Genomic DNA, 24,031 nt, shown 5'->3' on the forward strand with positions numbered 1-24,031 from the left:
TTAAGTGTCCAACTTCAGCTCAGGTCATGATCTCACAGCTCGTGAGTTCAAGCCCTGCATCAGGCTCTGTGCTGACAGCTCAGAGACTAGAGTCTGCTTTGGATTCTGTGTCTCCCTCTCTCTCTGCCCCTCCCCCACTCATGTTCTGTCTCTCTCTCACGAATAAACATTAAAAAATATATATTTGCAACTTAACATAGAATTAAGATTATGCCTCAAGAATGGAGAAAATGTATTCATATATTTGTGTAGAGTATGCCTATGGCAGTTGTAAAACCTTAGTGAGTTTACACACACCCAGTGAAATGTTGGCACAAGATCCAACAAAATCTGTTTTATTTGTAGCCGAGGAACCTTCCAGAGATAATGCAACTATGATTGTAGTTGGGGTTGACACGTGTGGCCTAAACAGTCTCTCAGGAAGACTGTCTCTGCGTCTGATGCTAGAACTTGAAGTCTGCTGGGTAGGCAGTCAGGAAAGAAAGATAACATAGTCCAGCATGTCAGGAACATGGGCTGGAATCCCACAAAGATGGGCTAAAACTCGTATCTTTTCTATTGCCTCTGTCATCAGTGACCAGGCATCTATTGGCTATCCAACAGAGGCTAGGATTCTTAGTCATGGTAGTAAGCACACACTTAGCCCAGTAGTCAGAAAAACTGAAGAAAAAAAATCCAGGGAAGACAAAGCAACTGTAGGTTCGGCTGCTCCTCCCTGTGAATGAGCAGAGAATCTCTCCAGCAGCCTTTTCTAACAGGAAGCATACAAGGAACAGACTTTGGGGAAATGAAGCTCAGCCTGGCAAGTTGACACATTACAAAGCCATCACATGATCCCAAAGTTATATGAAGAGTACCATGGATTTACTTCACTTGAAATTGATTTGGGGGGGGGGGGGCACCTGTGTGGCTCAGTCTGTTAAGCATCTGACTGACTTCGGCTCATATCATGATCTCATGCTTCATGAGTTTGAGTCCTGCATCAGGTGAGATTGAGCCCCCACTCCGGGTGATCCCTGCTTCTCTCTCTCTCTCTCTCTCTGCCCCTCATGGGATTCTCTCTCTCTCTCTCCTGCTCTCTCCCTCTACCCCTCCTGGGATTCTCTCTCTCTCTCTTCTACTCCCTCTCCCTCTCTCTCTCTCTCTCTGCCCTCACTCACTTGTGCCATCTCTCTCTCTCAAAAAAATTGATTTGTGTGTGTGTGTGTGTATACATACACATTATGAGGTAAAAATCCTATTTTTCCCATAAGTATAATCAGTTTTTCCAAACTCCTTTATCCGAATTTTTCCCTCAAATGAGCTCCAATATATACATATATTGGAGCTCATTTGAGGGAAAAATTCATATATATATATATATATGATTCATTCTTTGGGTTTATTTCTTCCAATTCTCTTCCTCTGTGTCAATTGCACAATGTCTAATTACTCTGGATTTTAATAATCTGGTAAGATATACAAAGAAAAAGCTATATGGTAACGAAAATCTTTAAACTAGAGAAAAAGGTAAGGAAATTAACACTGAAAAATAAATATTGAACAAAATAATCATAATGTTGAAAGTGCAAAGGCAAAGACAGAAGTATATATATATTGTGATACCATTTATATATTTACATCATAAAATTATATATTAATGATATATACGCATATGAAAATATAAATGAATACATTTAAATGATATGGAGAAACAGTGGGATGTTATAGGGGTAGGTTATACAGGGGTCTTCAAATGTATTTAGTAATATGTTCTTCACCTGACTGGGTGATATACAGAGATTATAATGTATTTTCTACCGTTTTGCATATTTGGTCATATTAAAATAAAATGTCTCTAATTTCAAAAGGTCAATCAAAATAGGTGCTTCAGAGTGGTGTCTAGCAATGTTACATACTAAGGGCTTTGCCCAGGGAGAGCCCTTGGAGAGACAGAGAAGCTGAGGAAGGCAGCGCAGGAAGGCTGCACCTCATTAGTGAGTCACAGCAGCCCTGAGTGCCACAGATCTGTGTCCTCAGGGAACAGGCTAAAGTTTTGGAGTATGTATGAGACTTTCCTAGAAAATCCCCAAAATAGTTGTAATGTACATGTGGGGATTTGCAGAAGACTGGACATTCTCTGTGAGGAAATAAGTTTGCAACAAAGGGCAATTCAGGTTACATATAATTTCTTTCAGATTCATTTTGAGATGCTTAATAATAGCCATGGAGAAGCATGAAACTAGAATTTTAAGTTTTGCTAATTTTTAAATATAATAAAATACTGATTGATAACAGATTAATGAATGGGACAGTAAATATTTCTTTGGTATTGAATTTTCTTTTTTTTTTTTTCTTTTTTTTTTTTTTAATTTTTTTTTCAACGCTTTTTATTTATTTTTTGGGACAGAGAGAGACAGAGCATGAACGGGGGAGGGGCAGAGAGAGAGGGAGACACAGAATCGGAAACAGGCTCCAGGCTCCGAGCCATCAGCCCAGGGCCTGACGCGGGGCTCGAACTCACAGGCCGTGAGATCGTGACCTGGCTGAAGTCGGACGCTTAACCGACTGCGCCACCCAGGCGCCCCGGTATTGAATTTTCTAGATTATTTTAATTTTATAATATAATTAATGATACCCAAGATTTCCACTTACTTTGAAATAGTCTGTCTTAGTGAAGATATGAAAAATAAATGTAATGAGACATTGACATTAAAATAGAATGTACTTATCTAGGCTGCATACAAAATAGCAGTCATTCTGTGTAGAAAATGGAATGTAGTGTTTATTAAAAAAATCCACGGACAGTATTTTAAAAGTAGAAAGATAAAGGAATTTAAGGTCCTCTCATTTGAACATCAAAGGATTTACCCCTAAGGTTTATAGGACAGAATGCAGGCAATGTCTCCATGCTTTTATCTTCAAATATCATAGTTGCTTTCAGAACCCTTTTGAAGGATTGCCAGTTTTACTAAGGTGCAACAGCCCCCCATCCAGAAGCAAAGGTTTGCACCAGGGATAAAATAACTCTTTAGTTCTCATAACAAAGCGAAACCTTTCCTACCCCAAGTTGCTTATTAAAGATAAAATGCATAGACATATTGTACTTAATAGAAGATACCAGGGAAGATTTGAGAACATTTTATTAATCTGGGACAAATTAAGGTGTATGTCATTTTTTTTCTAAAGTCAAATGAATAAGAGAATTTATTTAATATTACTTCCTATTACATTTTATTGTGCTGACTTATACAGTTTAATAATATTCTCCTTCATTTCCTCAAAAGCCGCTAATTCTATGGGACTCACATACACACACACACACATGCGCACACACACACACACACACATAAATACACACTCATTCTTCAGGAGAAAAGTTTTACATGGATCTAATTCATTTTCTCTTGGTACTAGAAATAGATTGCTATCATTTTATTATATTTTTTTATTTTTATTTTTGCTATCATTTTATTAAGTACTATTACAGAAAAAGTGAAACTCTTTTCGATTCTGCCTTATGTATTTTTTTTAATTTTTTTATTTATTTTTGAGACAGAGAGAGACAGAGCATGAACGGGGGAGGGGCAGAGAGAGAGGGAGACACAGAATCGGAAGCAGGCTCCAGGCTCTGAGCCATCAGCCCAGAGTCCGATGCGGGGCTCGAACACACGGACCGCGAGATCGTGACCTGAGCCGAAGTCGGACGCTTAACCGACTGAGCCACCCAGGCGCCCCTGCCTTATGTATTTTTAAATGATACGTACATTTTCTCTAAATTTTGTTACTATGAGCAGTAAGTTCTCTACAAAGACTTGTGTTTTCCTGAGTTGGCAGATGAAACAAGCATCATTTCTTAAACCCTACCTGGGAAGTTGGGAGATATTAAATGAGCTTGTCAAACACTATCTAAAAATCCAATAAATCAACGGCAGTAAGGGGTGTGTGTGTGTGTGTGTGCGTGTGTGTGTGTGCGCGCGCGCGCGTGTGTGATATTAACTTGACTGGATAAAAGTGTATCTCTTTGGAAGTATTTTCAAATATGTGAACTATATAAACCTGACCCTTCATCTGTTATTTTTGTTTGAAAAACCTATTCTCAAAGTAAAGAAAGGTACTTAGCTACAAAAGAAGTAGAAATCACTCTAACCCTTTTGATGAGATGATAATTTATGTACCCTGTCTTTACTTCTCCCATCGTCACCTGCCCACAGCATCCATGGAATATTCTAGAAAGCTGTGACACTGTAGCAATTTCACTTTTTAGACGAGGTATCAGAAATTCTCAAAATGTTGCTCTCACAGTTTAATAGTCTGCCTCTGAGATTAATGGACAATTAGTTTTTGGACACCATCAGGGACTGGAAAACCATCCTCCTCTAAAGAAGAAACTATACAGAGAGACTAGGAAATGCTTTGATAATTTTATGCCGTGTTCCCAGTCATGGGGAGGTAAGCTTGAGGGTGGAATTTTATCTTACATTTCTCTTTTATATCCAATTTCCTGATTGTTATTCATCTAATAAACATATATTGAGTAGGTATTATGGATTTAACACTGGCGCTGTAGAGGTGAATGTCTCATGGGAAATAGCATGTTAAAGAAAGAGCACACAGAAGCATATAAACCTAAATTTATGGAACAGCCTCTCATCCACTGGGGCATGACCATACTGAACCTCAGTTTTCTCATTTGAATAATGAACATTGTAAATAGACATCTCAAGGGTGGTATGGTTGTGCTATCAGGTATAAGGTTGTAATTTTAAAAAATAAAGAGAAAAGGAAGTTGGAAACACAATAGGGAATGTGCTCTGCTAAAAAGTTTGGGTTTTGTTCTTTAGGCAATAGCAGGTGACTGAAAGATTTGAAAAGACACTGGCATCCATATTTACTTTGAAATTCATGGCAGGTTGGCAGGTTAGGAAGTAAATCAACATGCTCCCAAAGCACCACACGATGCATCACAAAAACAAGCATATGTATATAAGTTAGATTACCCAATATTGTATTAAAAAAATCTTTGCCTCTGCTCCACTTCATTATGGGAATGGTGATTTTCAAACTAACTTTTTCCCACACAGAACCCTCTCTTTAGATGAAATCTTAGCCAGGAGCATAAACAAATAAAACAGATAAAAGCAGAGTGATTCTGTTGAAGATGAGTAAATCAAAGGGATTTCACCAGCAAAGTACTGAATATTCTCTTCATCCTGTGAATTTACATAGTACTCATTGTCTACATCTCTCATATCCTGCCAAATTACACACTCCCTTGAATTTTATCTTTATGTGACTCTATAGTATTCCTTTAAAGAAATTGTGAGCTCTCTGTTACAGAGATCAGAGATCACAACTCCTAAATCATTACACCTTCTTTGAAACACCCTACAATATCTTTCACATAGTAGATGTTTCCTACTAGCTACAGGTTTCCGAGTTAATTGAATATGATGATAAATGTGTAGGTTTACAAATGAAAATTCAATTCATTTTTCTCTAAATTTTTAGGATGTATTCCCTTAGGCTTCTTAAATCACACAGTTAAAAAAACAACAACAAAGTGATATGTGTCAGAAACATCAAAGTAATATATATCAGAAAAGTGAAAAGTATATAAATTTATCAAATGAAGTTCTCAGGAAACGAATGCCTAAAATCATTCTTGATAATGCTTTAGATATAATGAGGGTACCTAAAAAATATGATAGTTGTTCCTTTTGGATTGTGGCTCAGATAAAATTGTTTTTGCTTACTGAACCGGCTTACCTTTTATTGGAGGTAAAGCTGACTTACTACCAAATCCAACCAATTTGTAGTTCTCTGTAGAGAGAAGAGGCTGCTACAACCAGCTTAGCACAAATAATCAGGGCTTGAACTAAGAGGATGGCACTGAGGGTAAAAAGGAAAAGGATGAAGTAAGTTGTTTTCTTCCTTGTTCTTGGCTCCATATTGAGGTAAGCTTGTATTACATACACAGGAAAAAAAATTGACAAATGTATTCAGATGGGAATTTGCCTGCAATTGTCATGGCTTTTTCTATGCACTCAATTTTATTAAATATTATTTTTAAACCTTCAGCAAGAAAACAGTATCTTATGTTTATTTGAAGTAAAATAGATCTCATTGATAATGAATAGGAGGACTACTGTAAGAGTCCATTCTGAATTTTAAACAATATCCCACAGAGGAACACACACACACACACACACACACACACACACACGCACATACACTCCTAGCCTGCCTGTACAAAAGTGGGGGAAGCAATCAAATATATGCAATCTTACTTCCCTTATTTTACATGCTTTTTGTAAGTAGTACTTTGCAACGCTTTCCAAATAATTGGACGATTTAAGTTGCCAAACCTCTTCAAGTATCTTTTGAAAAGGTTCACTGGAAAAGTGATAGCAATTAAAATTATTGTAGCCACATTTCACACTTTGTTTATACAAGTTAGCATCTTACAGGTACTCTATTCCATTAAGAAATGCTAATTGTAATCTTGAGCCATAACTACTTCGGATGTTTTCAGTATTTATATAAGCATTCAGAAATCTCTGTAGTGGCATTGTTAAGGCATGTTTTCAAGAAAGGATTACAGCAACTTGTGCTGCCCTCTTTAACGAGCTAGAGACCATAAACATGATTTGTATATCTTGACTTTAAAATATGCTTATTTCTTGGGTGATCTTTGGTCTTTAAGATGATGTATACTATTTAAATTCTTTTCCTAATTTTGCCTAAATATTTTCTGAAATAATGTTAAGTCAGAGAGCACCTTTATGGCAGTTTAGTAAGTACTCTAGAGGTCCCTTTGCTCAGAACACTTTAGGCTAAGCTCCCCAAAATATTTACAGATATGAGTAGCTCATAATTTTTTAGAAGTTCTTATGATCACTTAGAAATTTCAAGAGCAAATAAACAAAATGTTAGCACCATCTTCATTAAAATATACATAAATTTGGAAACTTTCTTTGAGAATCAAATGGTTCAAACAAAGATAAAACAGATTCTTCAGGAAAACAGCAAAGCCAAACAAAATGGTTTGGGTATTGACACAAATTGGACAAATTTGTTTTGGTTTTGCAAAGGAGATTATGAGTTTGTGAATTTTTAACAGTAACTACTGAACTCATGTAAAATGTAGTAGGGATGACGAAAACAAAAGCTTAAAGGACCAACAAATATGTGAGATGCTTTATGGGCCTCAAAGCATAAAAGTATAATGTCTTGAAAGTATAAATTGGTAAGATATATCAAAATGACATGCCTATTACAATTATGAAAATGTATTATATATATGTACACAGATGTACATGTATTGCACTGAGACATTGCTTGTAGTGATTTATAAAAATGGGTGTAGCTTTTTTTTTGTGAGAGAGAGAGTGTGTGTGCAAGAGTGGGGGAGGAGCAGAGAGAGAAAGAGAGAGAGAGAGAGAGAGAGAGAGAGAGAGAGAGAGAGAGAGAGAGAGAAACCCAAGCAGGCTCCGCACTGTCAGTGCAGAGCCTGATGCAGGGCTCTAAATCACAAACCTCGAGATCATGACCTGAGCCAAAATCAAGAGTTGGATGCTTCACCAACTGAGGCACCCAGTGCCCTAGAAGCAGCTTAAGAATATAGCAACAGGTAATTTGTTAAATAAAACATAGTATATCCATGTGATAGAACATATATGGTCATGAAAAGCACAAGACAATGACAACAATAATAGTGTTACCGACAACATTAGTCATCATTAGTTGGGCCCATGCTATATGTGTCAAGGAAGTGGCATGAATGTAGTTTTGAGGATAGCATTCTGGAATATGGCTGCTTGGGATAAAAATCATATACTGTCATTTCTGAATTCTGTTGGCCTTAGGTTACTCATCAGTGGGTTTAACTGTAATCTCTATATTATAGGTTGGAAAGCAAGTAAAAGAGAGGTTAGCTCAGTGCATACTCAGTAAGTATTAACTATTATTATAATTAGTAAAATAATCTTTCATCTTTACATCTACCATATGTGCTAGGTAGCATTATTATCCACATTTTTATATATGAAAGACAAGTTGGTTACCATGAACTCATACCACTGATAATCACCAGTTATTGGTGAATGATAAATAATTGAGGCATTCATCCTTTTAACAATATTATCAAGAACCTACTTTATATTAGGCCTTGGAGAATATGGTGGTAATAAAACCTACAAAGTCCTTATCCCCCTGGAGCTCACATTTCAGTAAGAAAGGTAGACAATAAACAGAAAAATACAAAATGTCAAGGTGAGTCGTGATAAGTGCTATCAAGAAAAATGAAGTAGGGCCAGTTGCTACAGAGTGATGGGAAAAAAAGTGTGGCAGAGAAGAACAGGGAACTGCATTAAAAGGGGGGCTTGGTGATATTTGAGAAGATATATGTATCAAAGAATGATACAAATTATGTAGATGGAGAAAGGCCAAGGAAGCCACAAGTGTAAAGCCCAAACAAAGTGGGGGTGTTCTCAGTATGTTGAGAACCCAGGCTTTAAACTAAAGCTCTGTGAGTCTGGAGTCTGATTTGTAAAGGTATCTAAGATACATCCAAGAAGTGAAAGAGCTAGTTGTGCACAATACAGATTATGCCATTTGTGTTGTAATAAGTAATTGTATGTCAAAATCTATACCTATGTTTATATGGCAAAGCATGCAAACATTTCTGGATAGGCAGTTCAAATTATGTTATTGCTGTTGAAATTCTTGACATCACCAGCTTGAACTGCTGGTATTTTGTTATTGAATGCAGCTCAGATACTTGCTCCCCTCACTGCTCCTGGGCTGCTCCAGGTGATGGCTCAGAGCTCACTTCTAGTTCTTTTCATCGTGTGACTAATCTCCCTCAGTCTGCTGTTCTCACAAATGTCTCTCATTTCAGACATTTGACAAATGCTTTCTAATGTTCTGGACAACCTGTGCATATTTTTCTAGCATTGGAAGAAAAATTTCTCTTATCACTTTATGATCCATTTTTTATAGGGTCACTACATCAGAATTATGTTGGGGGCGAAGGGCAGGCTGCCCCAAGATGAGCGTCTTTGGCATTAAGATTATTTTGAGTTAAAAAGCAATCAAAACCCAGTAGATTCAGGAAAATCTCTTTACCTCCTCGTCAAACACTTTAAAAAAATAGATATTGGGCCTGCTCCAGAAAGAGGCCATCACCATGAGAACTACATTTTGGTATAAGCTAGGTATGATAGACAGGGAGGAACCTAACAAGTCCTATTTGATCAAAGTCCTCTATGTGTCATTGTTTTTGAGTGGTCTAGCAAACATTTATTTACCAAACATTTAATATTTTTCATCTGTCTTTAAATTGCATTTCTTCCCTACCCTTTTCTCCTTAGTTCAGAATGACATGTATACCTTATTTTGCCTCAAAATAACACCTTTATCTTGGGAACTTCCATGTTTGTTTGGATTCCCCGTATGTTTGCTATTAACTTTTATTCTCTCCCGTTAATCTCTCTCATGTCAATTTGATTCTTAGTCTGGCTAAAAGGACCTTGAAGGAGACAGGACATTTTAGCTCCCCAACAGTTACTAGGGTCCCAAAGCTTAAGGAAAACTACTATTTTTTTGTATGTTTGTTTTGTAAGTTTTTCTTGCCCGTGATGTGCACATGCTGCCAAATTAACTGAGTCAGGAATGTATCCAAATGATGTTGCCATAATATCCTCCTCTCTAAATTCACCCCTGTTGCTGAATCCTGATGTCCATACTTGTCTCCTTTCCTAATAGTGGATCATGCCTGAAGGGCCCTGGAGTCTTGCCTACTACTTAGTTTCCACTGCCCTCCCCGCAAGTTCACCAAACTTGTTTATGTCTCTCTGAACCCCTAGAACGCATACATTTTTTTTCCAGCAAGCTCATAAATACTCTGAAAACCAAAGAATACATACATATTATGATGGTGATTGAGGCATATTTTTGATCTCTTTACAGTCAACACCTGTTATAAAATTATGTCCCTTTTGCGTCACCAACTGTATTCCCTAACCCTGGGCATAAATTCCAGAGCATTTTATGGCATGGGTTGAGAAATAGGAATAGATTTTATTGAGGAACTTGGCAACCAAAGTTCATCAAGAATAGAAGGCACAGGTCCTCTGATCCTCTTTAGCATCACATAGACTGGCATCATGCCAGGGCTCTCTATGGCTTGGGTAGCATGTGTCTGCATTCTAAGAAAGGCACTTCATCTGCCCATTGCTCTCTTCCCTTATGTGGTAATTGGCAAGTAATCAGACTACTAGCATGAAGGGAAGATGGGGTCAAGGTACCAAGACTTCTCAGGAGTTGTCTAGTAAGGGTCAATTTGGTGCCTCCTACTGGGAGAAGGAAGCCATCAGTCTTATGAGAAACTCAATTGTGTTGCACTCAGTTTTGATGAAATAAGGTGTAAGTGAGTGGGAAGATCAAGGTTCCCCCAAATAGTTCACTGTCCAGACAACCCAGTGTGAGCTCCCAGGGTGATTTTTAGATAAATCTGCTTGTCGTGCCAGCATGTTTGAGTGTCTGTGATAGTCCAGCTGCCTTTCCTCCTATAAATAGTCCAAACGATTGAATGAAATAATAGCGGGCAGACAAGTAGGTCAGAATAATTTTGTTCTGGAGAAGAAGTTCTTAACCTTTTTAGAAACTGTGGGGTCCCATTAAGAATCTGATGAAAGATTTAGATATTATCCCTGAAATATGCATTTAGACAAATATACCAAGTCTACCACATTCACATGATAGTTTACATATAAACTCAACTATGTATAGAATGACGCCATAAATTACAAAACAAATTTGTTCTTATACTTGTAGAATCCCATGCTTTATCATGTTAAGAAACCCTTAATATAATTTATCCCTAAAATAACTCATTGTATTCTCTCATATTGCATTAAAAATTATTACAAAAGAAGATGAAACATCTACATAAATGTTCATGTGAAATGGGATATAAGGTTAAAGTTATCCTTGGTAAAGATTAATTGCAGTTACTTGTATTGTAGGGGCTGATGTCAGGCCACCATCCCAAGATGGTCTACTTTGATGTGAAGATTGTTCTGAGCTGAAGGCAATCACGACCTTACAGGCTCAAGAGACACTTTTGCCCCTCCCTTAAATATATAGAAGAGTCTAATTTTGGGATCTTTCTATTAGCAAAGATAAATTTTATATGAGTGACCCATCTGTATGGCAAGACAAATATCTAATTACCAAACATTTGTTCTTCTTATTGTCCTGTGAGGTCCTTTTCCCGCCCCCTGCCCCGAGAGTCCCATATCCCTACCCCTTTCTCCTTAATTCAGGATGATATGTGTACCTCATTTTGCCTGACTGCCTTTGGAATTTTCATGTCTGTGTGGATTCCCTGTATGTACTCTATTAAATTTGATTCTCTCCTGTTAATCTGTCTCATGTCAATTTGATTCTTAGTCCAGCTAGAAGGACTTTGAGAGGATAGGAATTCTTGCTCCCTAACATATAAACAGATAGCAAGTATTCAAATTTTGTAAATCAAGAAAAAATGTAAAAGACTTTCAAATGAGCAAAGTTGATTACTGGTGGCTTGTCCAGAACACTCAGATTATTTTAGCTTTTCATGGTCTTAAATGTATTTTATAATTCTGTAAGTTGTAGAAAACTGATAGTAATGTAAATAAATATTTTTGTTAGAAATGCAAATGAATTTTGTCCAGTGGAGATGTAATTGTTCATTGCCCAATGGATAGTGACCAAATTTGTATGTATTTGCACATTCACTTCAGTATTTCTATTTGTCTTTACATGTGTGTTCCTCAAATTCTTTGAACTAGTTTTTAATACATTGTTGGTTCCCTCATTAATTATTGTGCTAAATAAAACCTGTGAAATGTATTCATTTTATATTTCTATGTCATAATTCGATAGGGAAAGATAGGAAAAAATAGGCAGAGAAGGAAAGATTAAGACCTGAGGATCCTGGATGGGGAAAAACAGAGCTGGGAGCATCTGACCACAGCAAACCCCCTCTGGGCATAAGGTTCCTCTTAAGAACTTAACGGACAGCACCAACTCCCCTTCAGGTTGTCCTCAGGAATTTAACAAAAGACCTAACTAAAAATAAGTAGACCATAAAGGAATGGTATGGCCGTAGACCACCCCTCATACAATGGAAATGAGCCGGTCAAAAAGGAATGAGTAGGCATTTAGGATTACCTAGCCAATAAAGGTAGAACCTGAGAAGGAACAAGGGGGAAAAGTAGGGAGTGCTGACTAGAACCTTATGAAACAAAGACCCTTGCTTATAGTCCGGCACATTCGCTTTCCAGTGCCCTCTCTCTTTAAAGAGAGCTTTCATGCTATTCTTACTTTCTAATCTTATACTCTAATATTTTGCCTGCTGCTCATTTTATTTTGTGTCTACCTCTTCATCCTTTGAAGGCGAGACAACAAATCCTGGGTATTGAGGTAAAAAAAAAGAAAAATCTTGCAACAATAATTTTACCTTTAAAGAATTCTTCACTAATTTTCTAAGTCCTCATCAGAAATAAAGATGAAAAAAATTATATTATTTCATGAACATGTGATTTTAATTTTTTGTGTATAAAGATCCTTCAATTTTGTGGCTTCTATTTAGTGTCATGGACAAAGAAGATAGAAAAGGAGATTGACAATTTCAGGGTTTTTTTTTTTTCAATTTAAAATGTGAAAGATTCCCTCTCTAAAATGGTATGATTTACCAAGACTACTGTCCTGAAGTTTTTTACATTTAACCTATTAAAATCTTCTTTTCTATTATAAGTTTTGTTTATATGTAAGAGTTTAATAGCACAATTCACATTCTTCCAAATTCAATGAGACAAGATTATTCTGGGCACACTTGTCTTTGAATATTGCCAGGTGGTATTACAGATTGAAAAAAGTAAAAGTAAAAATTATATTTACGGTATTTGCTTTTGTTGAATGAAATATACATTTATCACAAGATAGTATTTATTTATATTTTCAGTGCTTTCATTACAATATCATTAATATTTGTTAGATATTGTTCAATCTGATTATCTGGCTAAAAATCAAATGAGGTAACAGTTCTATTGTCTGATTTCTGTGGAGCAACTGCATCTTCTGGGAAATGAATTATGACAAAGTACAAATTCATTTCTGTTCTTTCAAAAAAAACAAGCTTCAATTAAATGTTAACACCCCAGGTGTTTTACATCTCTTCAATGAAAACATTATCACTTCAGCTTTTGAGACAGAGGTATGTCAAAAATCCAGATGCTTCATACATTTTTTTTTTTTTTTTTTTGGAATTCAATGAGGAAAGTTAAGAAAACTATCTGCATGTGAATTACTTTCTACAATGGCAGGCATCCCGACACTGATTAATTGCTAAGCAAAACCCATATTCACTGGAATGGTAGTTATATGCAAATATCCGAGGCCAACTAAAGAAGGGCTGGAATGACATTCTCCTTCAAGAAATTTAATTTTCAAGAAATAAATGCAGCACGCTGAGATAGTAAGGCTTAGAGAAAAATAAACCAGTATAGCTTAGAGGTAGAATTTTATTTTTCTCTTTTTGAATCATTTCTCACTTCATATATCCACGAAAGTGATTTACACATTTTTTCCCAATACAAAGCATATTTATTGATCCACAGAACTTTTCTAGAATAGGCTTTGGGAAGAGTTAATATCTACTATTTTCTCTTGGATTATGGAGAGAAAGTATAAACAAGTGTACTAAAGAGACAAAAGAAAGGTTTTGGAATCTAAAATATAACGGGTCCCTGTAGTTGTAATTTCTTTTGAAAGATGTGGAGCATACACCAATCTAGTGCAAATACAACACCAGCGCAAGGTCAAATGCTAGAATGTTCAAAAAAAGGGAGATTTTAAATGGAAGTCAGAATAAGCCACTCCAAAATGTTGCTACTTTGGCATAAGAATTATTTTGCATGGAAGGCAACTGAGAAATAGTACGCATAAAAAGAACCCTCTGCCTTATTCATTTCTGCCTCAAAGTAGAGCATACGTTCCCCTTGTGTCAAGATCATGCCTTTTCCATGCCGATACAACTGAAGATGACCTAGAGATGTGTCTTCATAACAAACCTTACTAAGAAACCCTTATTTCCTAGTTACCTTACCACAATTTATATCTTTGTTAAGGTGGTATACAAGTCTTCTAGTCTAACCACTTCTTTGAGCTTTTCACTTCTTTTCTGTAAATCCTCTCTCTTTATAAAAAATACTAACATCAAAAAAAATAAAAAAGAAAATACTAACATCATGGGGCGCCTGGGTGGCTCAGTCGGTTAAGCGGCCGACTTTGGCTCAGGTCACGATCTCGCGGTCCGTGAGTTCGAGCCCCGCGTCGGGCTCTGGGCTGACAGCTCAGAGCCTGGAGCCTGTTTCGGATTCTGTGTCTCCCTCTCTCTGACCCTCCCCTGTTCATGCTCTGTCTCTCCCTGTCTCAAAAATAAATAAAACGTTAAAAAAAAATTTTTTTTTTTAATTTTTTTTTTCAACGTTTTTTATTTATTTTTGGGACAGAGAGAGACAGAGCATGAACGGGGAGGGGCAGAGAGAGAGGGAGACACAGAATCGGAAACAGGCTCCAGGCTCCGAGCCATCGGCCCAGAGCCTGACGCGGGGCTCGAACTCACGGACCGCGAGATCGTGACCTGGCTGAAGTCGGCCGCTTAACCGACTGCACCACCCAGGCGCCCCCAAAAAAATTTTTTTAAATACTAACATCAGATATAATTTGTTAACCTGCTTTTTTTTTAAATTCATTCACACACACCATTGGTAAAAAACAAACAAACAAGTAAACATAACAGGGTAGAGGAAAAGCTTTTCCTGCTCTACATTTACATGCAGCTCAACATTTATTAAGCAATAATTTTCTATTATATTGTTTTATCAGCTGTAGGAGTACATAAAAGAAAAAATCTGAACATAGATGGTTCATTTTGAGAATTATGTAACTGTCAAGGCTAATTCGGCCTGACTGAAATACAGTACATGGGATATCAGGGCTAATTATGGCAAATCCATGAGATGAATCATGGAAAACCTGAGATGATAGCGTTTGTTTGGTCTTAAGCAGATTTCCAGAAGTTCTCAACTGGAGCTTAATCATTCATTTGCTCAACAAATGTTTACTTGCTTCTGTGTATTTAGTATATATTTATTAAGCACATTGTATGTGCCTCTCACTCTTTTAGGTACTAAGAATAAAACAAAGTATCACAGACAAAGTCTCCGTCCTTAGGGAGCTTACAGTAAATCAGGAGAGCTATAAACATTTATAGAAAGTTGCTAGTATTGTTTACAACAGGAGGTGTTAAGGGAATATATAAGAGCTTGACATTTATGTTAACATCCTGGAAATAGAGATGTCAAGAAAAACTTACAGTAATTTACAACATATTATTTGTCTTCTTATATGTATCTAAGACTTATTAGTGTGTGATATTAATACAAAGTGATATATTCTTTTTACCAGATCCTGGAGAAAGAATCTCCCTTAACTCTGGCCCAATACCTTGAATCATGGGAAGGCCAGCTCTATCACAAACCTAACCTGCAACTCTATTCAAAGGAGTAAAGAAGGAAAAGTGTAGAATGTGATGTCTGCAGGAATGTTGTCTCCTCCATGATCATGACCTGCCAGGCCCATTCATCATTGGGATGATGTTCTGATGCACTTCAGGGCACACTATCCCAAAATATGGCAACTGGAAATATCAAATATTTTAAACTGAAGAAGTTTAGAAAATTGCAGAAGCAGAAAGCTCATTCTGACCTTTGCTCCTCCCCCTTATTTCCTGAAACAAGTTATAAAACCCTCATGTGAGATGTTCCCTCAGGATACCCCAAGGAAAGGACAATCCTTATGTGTGAAGACAAAGAGATATCAAGAATCTGAACAAACAAGTCTTGCTAAGTTTCCCAGTTTACTCCACTAACCTCACACTGTCTTACCTATCATATTTCTATAGGATAGCCCACTTTTCATCTCACTGCTCATAAAAAAACTCAGGTCTGTTTCTCCGGGTTTTAATTGCCTTATGAAGTCTCTCGTGTCACATTAAGCTGTATTAAGTGAATGTATATTCTCTTCACTTGTGAATCTGTTTTTGTCAGTTTAATTTTCAGACCCAATGAGGAATCCTAAGAGGGTTGAGGAAAACTTTTTCCTTACCCACAGTCAAATTACTCCTAAAACAGCTAAGGTTGTGTATGTTGTCCAGAAAGCCCATGAACTAAAATTTTCTCCACCTGGAATAGCTCCTCCAGTATTCCAAGGAATTGAAAGGCTTTCCTGTAAAGTATTTATAATTCTCCTATTTGAAGACTTATGTTGAGTACTTTGGGTACTTTTAATTTTTTTTAACCATAGCGGTTTTTGACTTACGTATTTCATTTTCAAAATCCAAATTCTCATGAAATATGTGCTACTCTCCCTAAAACAAATCTCACATGCTGAATAGAATCCTTAATATGAGTAAATCAGATAATGAACAAAAACATTAGCCTATTTGATTTTGGTTCTTCAAGTTTGTGCAATTAATTGAGGACTTATTTTTTTCAGAATTCTTTTTTTTTTATTATGTGATAATATAAGAATGAAACAACCACAGATACCAATAAGAAAAAGTATCATTCTCAAGATAAAACTGAAACAAAGTAGAATATAAAGTAGGATATCTGGGAGTATTTCACTGAAATTGTAATTTTGGCAAGGTTTTATTAGAGATTTATGATATTTCTGGTTCTCATGGAATAGAAACATCTTTATTTTATGTAAGTCTGTTTTTCATCCTACTGGCATTCTGAATACATACATATTTTCAAGAAAACATTGTATACAAAGGTGGGAACTGTCTCTAATATGAATAACACTACAGTGAACATCTTTACATATAAATTCTGGACTGCATCTCTGATTATTTCTACATGTCTAGTGTCATACTGTCTGCACTATGGATAACATTGCTGTGAATTTTTTATACATAACTGTTTGACAGCGCCTTTCTTTATGGTAAATTACTTCAGGTAAACTTACTGGATGAAATGAATAAATAACATGAAAATTTGGGTTATGCATATTGTAGTCTGTTCTACTGTCAGCAACAGATAAGAATGGATATTGGCAATCTTGAAGGAATTTTTAACCCTTAAAATTATTTTACAATTGATTGGGAGATAAAATACTTCCTTGTATTTGCATTTCTTTTTTTTTTTTAATCAAGCATGACTACTATTTTACATATTAATGGGGTATTTGTGTATGTTTTCATATTTTTCCACTGTGGCATTTATCTTATTTTTATTAATCTGTATTTGTTACAAAAGAGGGAACTTTTTCATATTTATTACCAATATTTAACCCAATTATTTATTTTTTAACCAGTGCTGCTTGTATTTTGTTTTTATGTTTTTATTAATTATATATAAAATTCTATTTACATGGCATTCTCCAGATTTCTTCTGCCTTGGACCAGCTAGAGGTTAAAATAATTAAAAAGTAGCTTCAAAAGGGAGAGTTCAAATGTCATTACCTACACTTGGATTTTTGATTCTTCAAGATAGGCAGCAATATTTTGCAGCAAGAAAGGCAAGATTGTCAAGAGAGAATTTTAGAGAATTTATCATCTTCTATTTGACACTGGACTTTAAGGCTCTACATAAAGGACCATGGTGTCTAGAAAAAAAGCTAAAAACAAAGCCTGCCCAGGGCCACCTATGTAATTTTCATAATGAAAAAGCAGGTCCCTTGATCAAATATCATGACAATATCAAGACAGTGACAACCGGGTATTAAACCAAGTATGTGACCCTGTACAACTGCACAGGTCACATGCCCATGAAGCCAGCCTTGATTCTGCCTTTTCTGACCTTGTTGGATTGCAGACAGAAGGAACATTAAATATACAGAGGCAGTTGGTCACAGGCGTGCCACCATCTCTTCTCTCTGCCTCAAAGTACAGTGCTTGTTTTGTAGGTTCAGGGAAATTCCTAGTCTCAGGGGATTATCTTCCCCCACATACATTCACATTTGGAATTAGGGATAGAAATGTTCCTCACCTGGCTCCTCAACAAAATGAAGGAAGGTCACATGAAGGGAAACTCAGCTCACAGCTCAGTCAGGCAGAGTAGCCTTTAGGAAAACTCCTAGCTTTTCTTTTGGTGTTAATAGGACCTCTTCATACCTCCACGGGGAGCAAAGAAATTAGCTGAGTTGAGAGTCAGCATGGTGGCCAAGGCATCAGCTATATCTGCATACTCCTGTGCAAAGGAGAGAGTGAAGGAAGAGAAAGCCAGGCAAAGCTGCCCTGTCTCCCAGCAGGTCAGTAGTGGGAGGAATCTAGCAGCTGTATTTTACAGGTGCTTGTGGAGTGACCGTCAGGAAAAACGACATAAAATGCTGACTACAATAATTTCTGACACAAATACTTCCCATAACCTCTTATCTAACAAAGAAGTGATAATGGAAAAATAAATAGATCAACGTCCTAGCAAAAACTTTAAGATACATCTTCTGAATAATACAGTAGTTGCAACTCTTTTGGCCAAAAACCCTCTTTGCTATTAGTCATGTCAGCTGACAACTCCCCAAACAGACCACCAAATTAAAATGTTGATCAAAGAAAGCTCAGTTGATTAACTTATTAGAGTAAGGGAGAGCATCACCTTAAGAGACATTCAGTTTCTTAAAAGGGGAAGATGGGAAATAGTTATTTCTAGGGTTTAAGGCTTCGATGGTTGAAGTTAGGTGTTTAGGGCTTGAATCTGATTTGGACTGGGTACAGTTTTTGATATCATGGTTTAGGTTCTGTGGACAAATGAAGGTAAGGATCTTAGATAAGTGTTCCTGAGTTACTAATATTGGGATGAGTGATCTCTTTGCCTATTTGAACCATCTATTGTCCTCAGAAGGCTGCCTACCTAAATAAAACTGTTGTTCTAGAAAAAGTCTGATTGAGCGCATTGCTTTTAGATAATTGCATTTTGGGGAAGATCCTGAAGCAAACAATGAAGTTATTTACTGTTTTATATCTTTGTCTTTCTGGGAAAGAATTTTCCAGAATAAATAATACTGGAATGTTGATGGAGGCAGCCTTCATATTTAGTCCTGAGAGTTAGGTTTTGGGGCTGCAGGTTATCTCAGTCCTCACTAGACTCACAAAAGTAACGTCAAAAGAGTTAGATTTGCCTCTTATGATCCAGTAAGAGCAATAGACAGTTTAAAAGTGATTGTCAACTGTGATTAACATGGCCAGCCCTGGGCAAACTTTTCAAGATAGTATAAAGTTCTACCACTTCTTGAAGTAACTTTGTAGTCTTATGTTGTCCTCAACTTCTTGAATTTTCACCTCTGTTCCAGTTATACCATTTTCCTCATCCACCAAATTCTTAAAGACCCCTTCCCCAAGGCTTTCCTATAAGAAACTGAATAGAAGTCAATAAGCCTCCTTTGAAATTAGAACTCCTTGCTCTCAGAATATCTATTTAGTAGCTGTTGTACAGCTTTAATAAACATGTCAGAAAAATATGCACATACCCATCTACTTGCTACAGTTTGTGCTATTAAACGGAAAGTATGACATGCGGAATTCATGTCTTTGGGGAAGATGAATTACTCGGTAATATGTAGCATACTTTCTAGATGTATTTATTAACTGCATAACAGATTGAATAGTAATTGCCTTCAATATCTTTAAGTTTGGATTTGCTCCTTTCGGTTTCAGTTGGCTTAAATAAAATATTGAATTGGTGTTTTCAAACCAAGGTAGATTGGATTAAATAATCATAGTTCATCAATCACTTTTCTACTGTTGTTTAGTGTAATGTTGTGAGAAAGTACTGAATTGATAGTGAGAAAACCTTGGTGTTAGTCTTGATTCTGGCACTAACGGACTGCAGGACTCCATATATCACTTAATTACCCTAATTTTCAGTTTACTTATCCATTAATTGAAGAATTATACTAACGGGTTTTTAGAATTAATGCCAGCTCAGTCTTCTCTGATGGATGATTCTAAGTTGTACAGCATCTCCCATGTGAACTGCTTAGAAAAGTCTATTTTCTCACATGCATTTGCCCGTCATCTGTGCTAAGTCTGAAAAGTCATTCATCACACATGGCTGGTTTATCATAGTTATTTCTGTACACCTGCTTAAAGTGTCTACAATAAGCATTTTATAGCATGAGTTTTTAAAACACTCTAGACAACATAGGAAGACTCATTTGCCAAGAGCAAACTGCAGAATTTATTGAAATCATGATGATTATTTAGGAACCAGGGAGGGACTGTTGATTAACTCTTCAGATTAGTTACTCTCTCTCTTAGCTCCAACTCAGTGAACATAATCTATTACAGAAAGATACTTATTTTCAAAAGTGGTAATAATTGGGGATCGAGGGGAAGAATTGATTAACTCCGAATATTATTCTGACTCTCAGGTATGGCTCAGATGAAAATGACATTGCATTGATATAAAATGCTCTTGTAAAATTTTAAGGTAAAGGACACTTACCTTCTACATCACTATAAATGGTAATAGTAAACATAATGAAATACAAATTTCAAAACAGAAGCAAAATTAAACTTTAGATCCTCTTTATTTTACTACAGCCAAGCCTCAAAACAGGAGCAGTAAAAAGGGGAGAACTTTATTGCTACTCACTGTTCAACACTTCTGGGCCATGTTTTATTTTTTTCTTTTTTACACTTCATCTGTCTTTGCCCTGTGTTAGGAGGGAAAGGTTTGAATAGAATTGAGCTTCCTATGCTATCTAATATAAATTCACTAGGTCATATAGATCTAAACTCTGCACATATAATGTATGATAAACTGTTTTTTAAAAAGGAGTTGCACATGTGTATATCTAACTCAAACTCTGGCACTTTCTGTGTCTAGAGCCCCTCACAGCCTGGACAATCATGAGGTAGGAGTTAATGAGCAAGGAGAGAGACAGATGCTCCTGCAATGGCACAACCAACAAAGTAGTCCAGTGCTGGCCTTTGATTCCTCCAGGCTCCTGGTAACCACAAACACTTCCAGATGTGGCCCATTCCCATTTTGCAGCAATAATCCTCAGGCATTCTCAGTAGCCATTCCCACTTAAATTCTCCTTCAACTATTTTGGGCTTCAAAGGATTCTCACAGTGTGTGGGCCAATGAGCCCCAAAAACACACCCTTATCTTTTTTGCTGTAATTTTGGATTTCTTGCCATTTCTTAAGCCATTTTTAGGGACCAGGAACGTAAGAGAGACAAGCTGCAATGTGTTCAATCCATCATCTTGCAACCATGGTAATCAAATAGGTAGATATAAAATCAAAATGGCAAGCTGAGGAGCAAATAAGTATGCAGAGAAATTCTCTGTAGTAATAAACAGAAATCTTGAGTTAAGGCAAGAGACTTGGAGCACAGCAATGACAGGAAAAGGGGTGCTGTGGGACAGATGAGCGTATGGGTATGTGATGGGTATGGCACACTCACCATCCACCTCACAACACCCTAAATCATGTCACTCAAATGAGGAGATAAAGATATTAGTTAAACAGACTTAAGATAAAATATTTTATACATAATGAACACATTTGTAAGTAATGTCAAGTATAAACCCCAAAATGTTCTCTTGCTCGCTGATCAACCATGGTTGAAATTAACATCCTAAACACTCTCTGTAGTTGGCGGCCTACCCAAGCATTTCACCCCTCATGTTTCCCTTCTCCTTTAAAGTTGTTTTGATTTTACAATGGCATCTAAGTAAGTGTAAATACAAAGAATTTGGGAGGGCTGTATTGTAGGGGAAGAAGCTATGTATTCTCTATAAGACTCTGCCTTATTTTTACTCAATTAGTTCCAATTAGCTTGAAAGTAACCTATTTACTGCACTGGGCAAAAATAACCCAAATAGATTATTGGAAATTTTCAAAACCAAAATATCCAGCTTGTATGTATGTATGTATGTATGTATAAATAAATAAATAAATGGTAGATAAATGAATGTTTGATTTTGTTACAAGGTCAATATTATATCTACCTCTATATCTACATCTGTTTCTGCACTACATCTATCTATAGCTATATCTATATATTTACTCTTAACTTGATTTCCATACATAAACCTATCTCACATGACTGTTCAATTATCTTTTTTTTGCCAGAATAATTTTTAAAAATCTATACAACTTTTGAGAAAAGGACTTTTTTTGGTTGAAGAATAAAACGTTTTTTACACCCCCTCCTCCAACATAGTACACAGATATTCTAAAGGAAATCATATATTGAGATGTTGGTTTCAAGCAGAGATGCACTCACCAATTTCTTCAACATGACTTCTAGCTAGAAAGTATCAAAAAGGATAAAACAGAACTTGTACCTTATGTTTGGATGAACAAAAAAGGTTTTGCTTTGAATTTTATGCCAAACAAGAGTGATGGAAAAGTCAATATTTTTTAGGATTCTTTAGTACCATGGTGAATACGACCGATTTCCACATACTTCAAAGAAGTCTAGTGTTTAGCCTGTATGTTGCCCTAAAGATGTTTTTTTTTCTGTTCTGTAACATATTTCCAAGGGTAGTTTGAGTGAAAGATAAACATGCACCCCCCAAAACTGTGAAGATACATCTTTAAAAGCCTCTTTCACTACTTCTACTTTTCAAAAGGTTATAAACAAAGAAGTGTCAAAAACTTTACTCAGTTCATTAATAAGGGAACCAGTAAGATGTTAAACCTAGTTCAAAGCAGACTTCAAGAAATGAAGATTTATGTAGTCTGTCAGTCACAGTAACGCTGAAAATCATTTGCAACTAGATATAAAACTGATTAATGTCATGTATGGCAATAAACCCTAATATTTGCAGTTACTTTTTCTTTTAGATAGATATAATTTTTACATTACTGTTGAACAAGAATCCGCTGTAGTGATCCCAGTCAAGAAATGATTTCACAAATACCAGTGTTCTACAAGTTAACCTATATCCTTACAGAGCTGTAAAGTATGCTAATCAATAGTGAAAAGATAGTTTAATGAAGACAACCACTCCTAGAAAATTAGCTAATCCTCAGTCACGTTATGTGTCCTATTCAGTACTCAGCATTACACTGGTAGGACGTCCATCAGTCTCTACATCCTATGTCCATGTCTTGGATAATTTTTCTTAAAAGTGTCTATGCTTGTGTGAGCATACAGGTTGGGGCAGTTGAAGGCAAGGCAGCATCAGGAATATTCCACCAAAAGACAGAAAGAGTTAATATTCAAGTTTTGACACCTAATATAGTATTTTTGAGATGGTAACATGACAGTTTAAAAGCAAGGCTGTTTCCAGAGAAATTCTTTTATCTATCCATTTAACTTATCAAGGAGAGGTCTGCAGAATGTGATTGTTGAATGTCGCCCAAGGAACATTCCAACAAAGAGAAATGGAGTAATATCCACCACAACCTACAGCCCTGGTAGATTAATGGGGTGACAGGAGACAGAGCAGAAGAGGCAGATAGCCAGGTGTATGGAATGGGGGATGAATTGCTTTCATTGAGAGGAATACCAAGACCCCAGAAGTTTCTGCTAATTTCTCTTCAGGTGTCCTGATGGAGTCAGCATGGTAGGGTATCTCAAACGTCCCCAAGGGTGGCCATATAGAAAAGAACTTGGCTGTACTGTATATACAGGCACAGAGAGGGTCTGTATTCTTCTCATTCAGTGCTGCCTTACAATTGTTGTGGCCAGTAGTAGGATGTGGAAGTTCTCGCATGCAGGTAAGGAATTTCTGTAACTGTAACTGGGCCTGGGGCAGTTTGGGACTCAAACTCAGATCCCTGCAGGCTCCACAAACAAATCTTGAGAGACAAGATTTTCAAGGACAGCCGTCAGCACCCTAAGATGAGAAAGGGCCATTTTCTAGCCACAAATTCAGCAGAAGGTAGCAGCGGGTGGCTTAGAGGGGAGAGGCAAAGACCACGCACATGACAGCAGCTGATACTTCAGAGGGAAAGCCAGGGATGGAGGGGCGGGATG

At 36.6% G+C, this 24,031-nt stretch overlaps 1 protein-coding gene across 1 annotated transcript in view; it reads left to right on the top strand.

Moving 5' to 3' along the window:
* Positions 1-221: 221 nt before the first annotated feature.
* Positions 222-24,031, top strand: part of LOC131490565 (thymocyte nuclear protein 1-like) — a 44,245-nt gene continuing 20,435 nt past the window's right edge. The window contains 2 exon segments of the mRNA XM_058693071.1: positions 222-464; positions 18,196-18,345. Of these exon segments, the coding sequence (XP_058549054.1) occupies positions 222-464; positions 18,196-18,345 (393 nt within the window).

Source organism: Neofelis nebulosa, chromosome 2, assembly GCF_028018385.1.
Source record: "Neofelis nebulosa isolate mNeoNeb1 chromosome 2, mNeoNeb1.pri, whole genome shotgun sequence".
In the NCBI taxonomy this organism is placed as follows: Eukaryota; Metazoa; Chordata; class Mammalia; order Carnivora; family Felidae; genus Neofelis; species Neofelis nebulosa.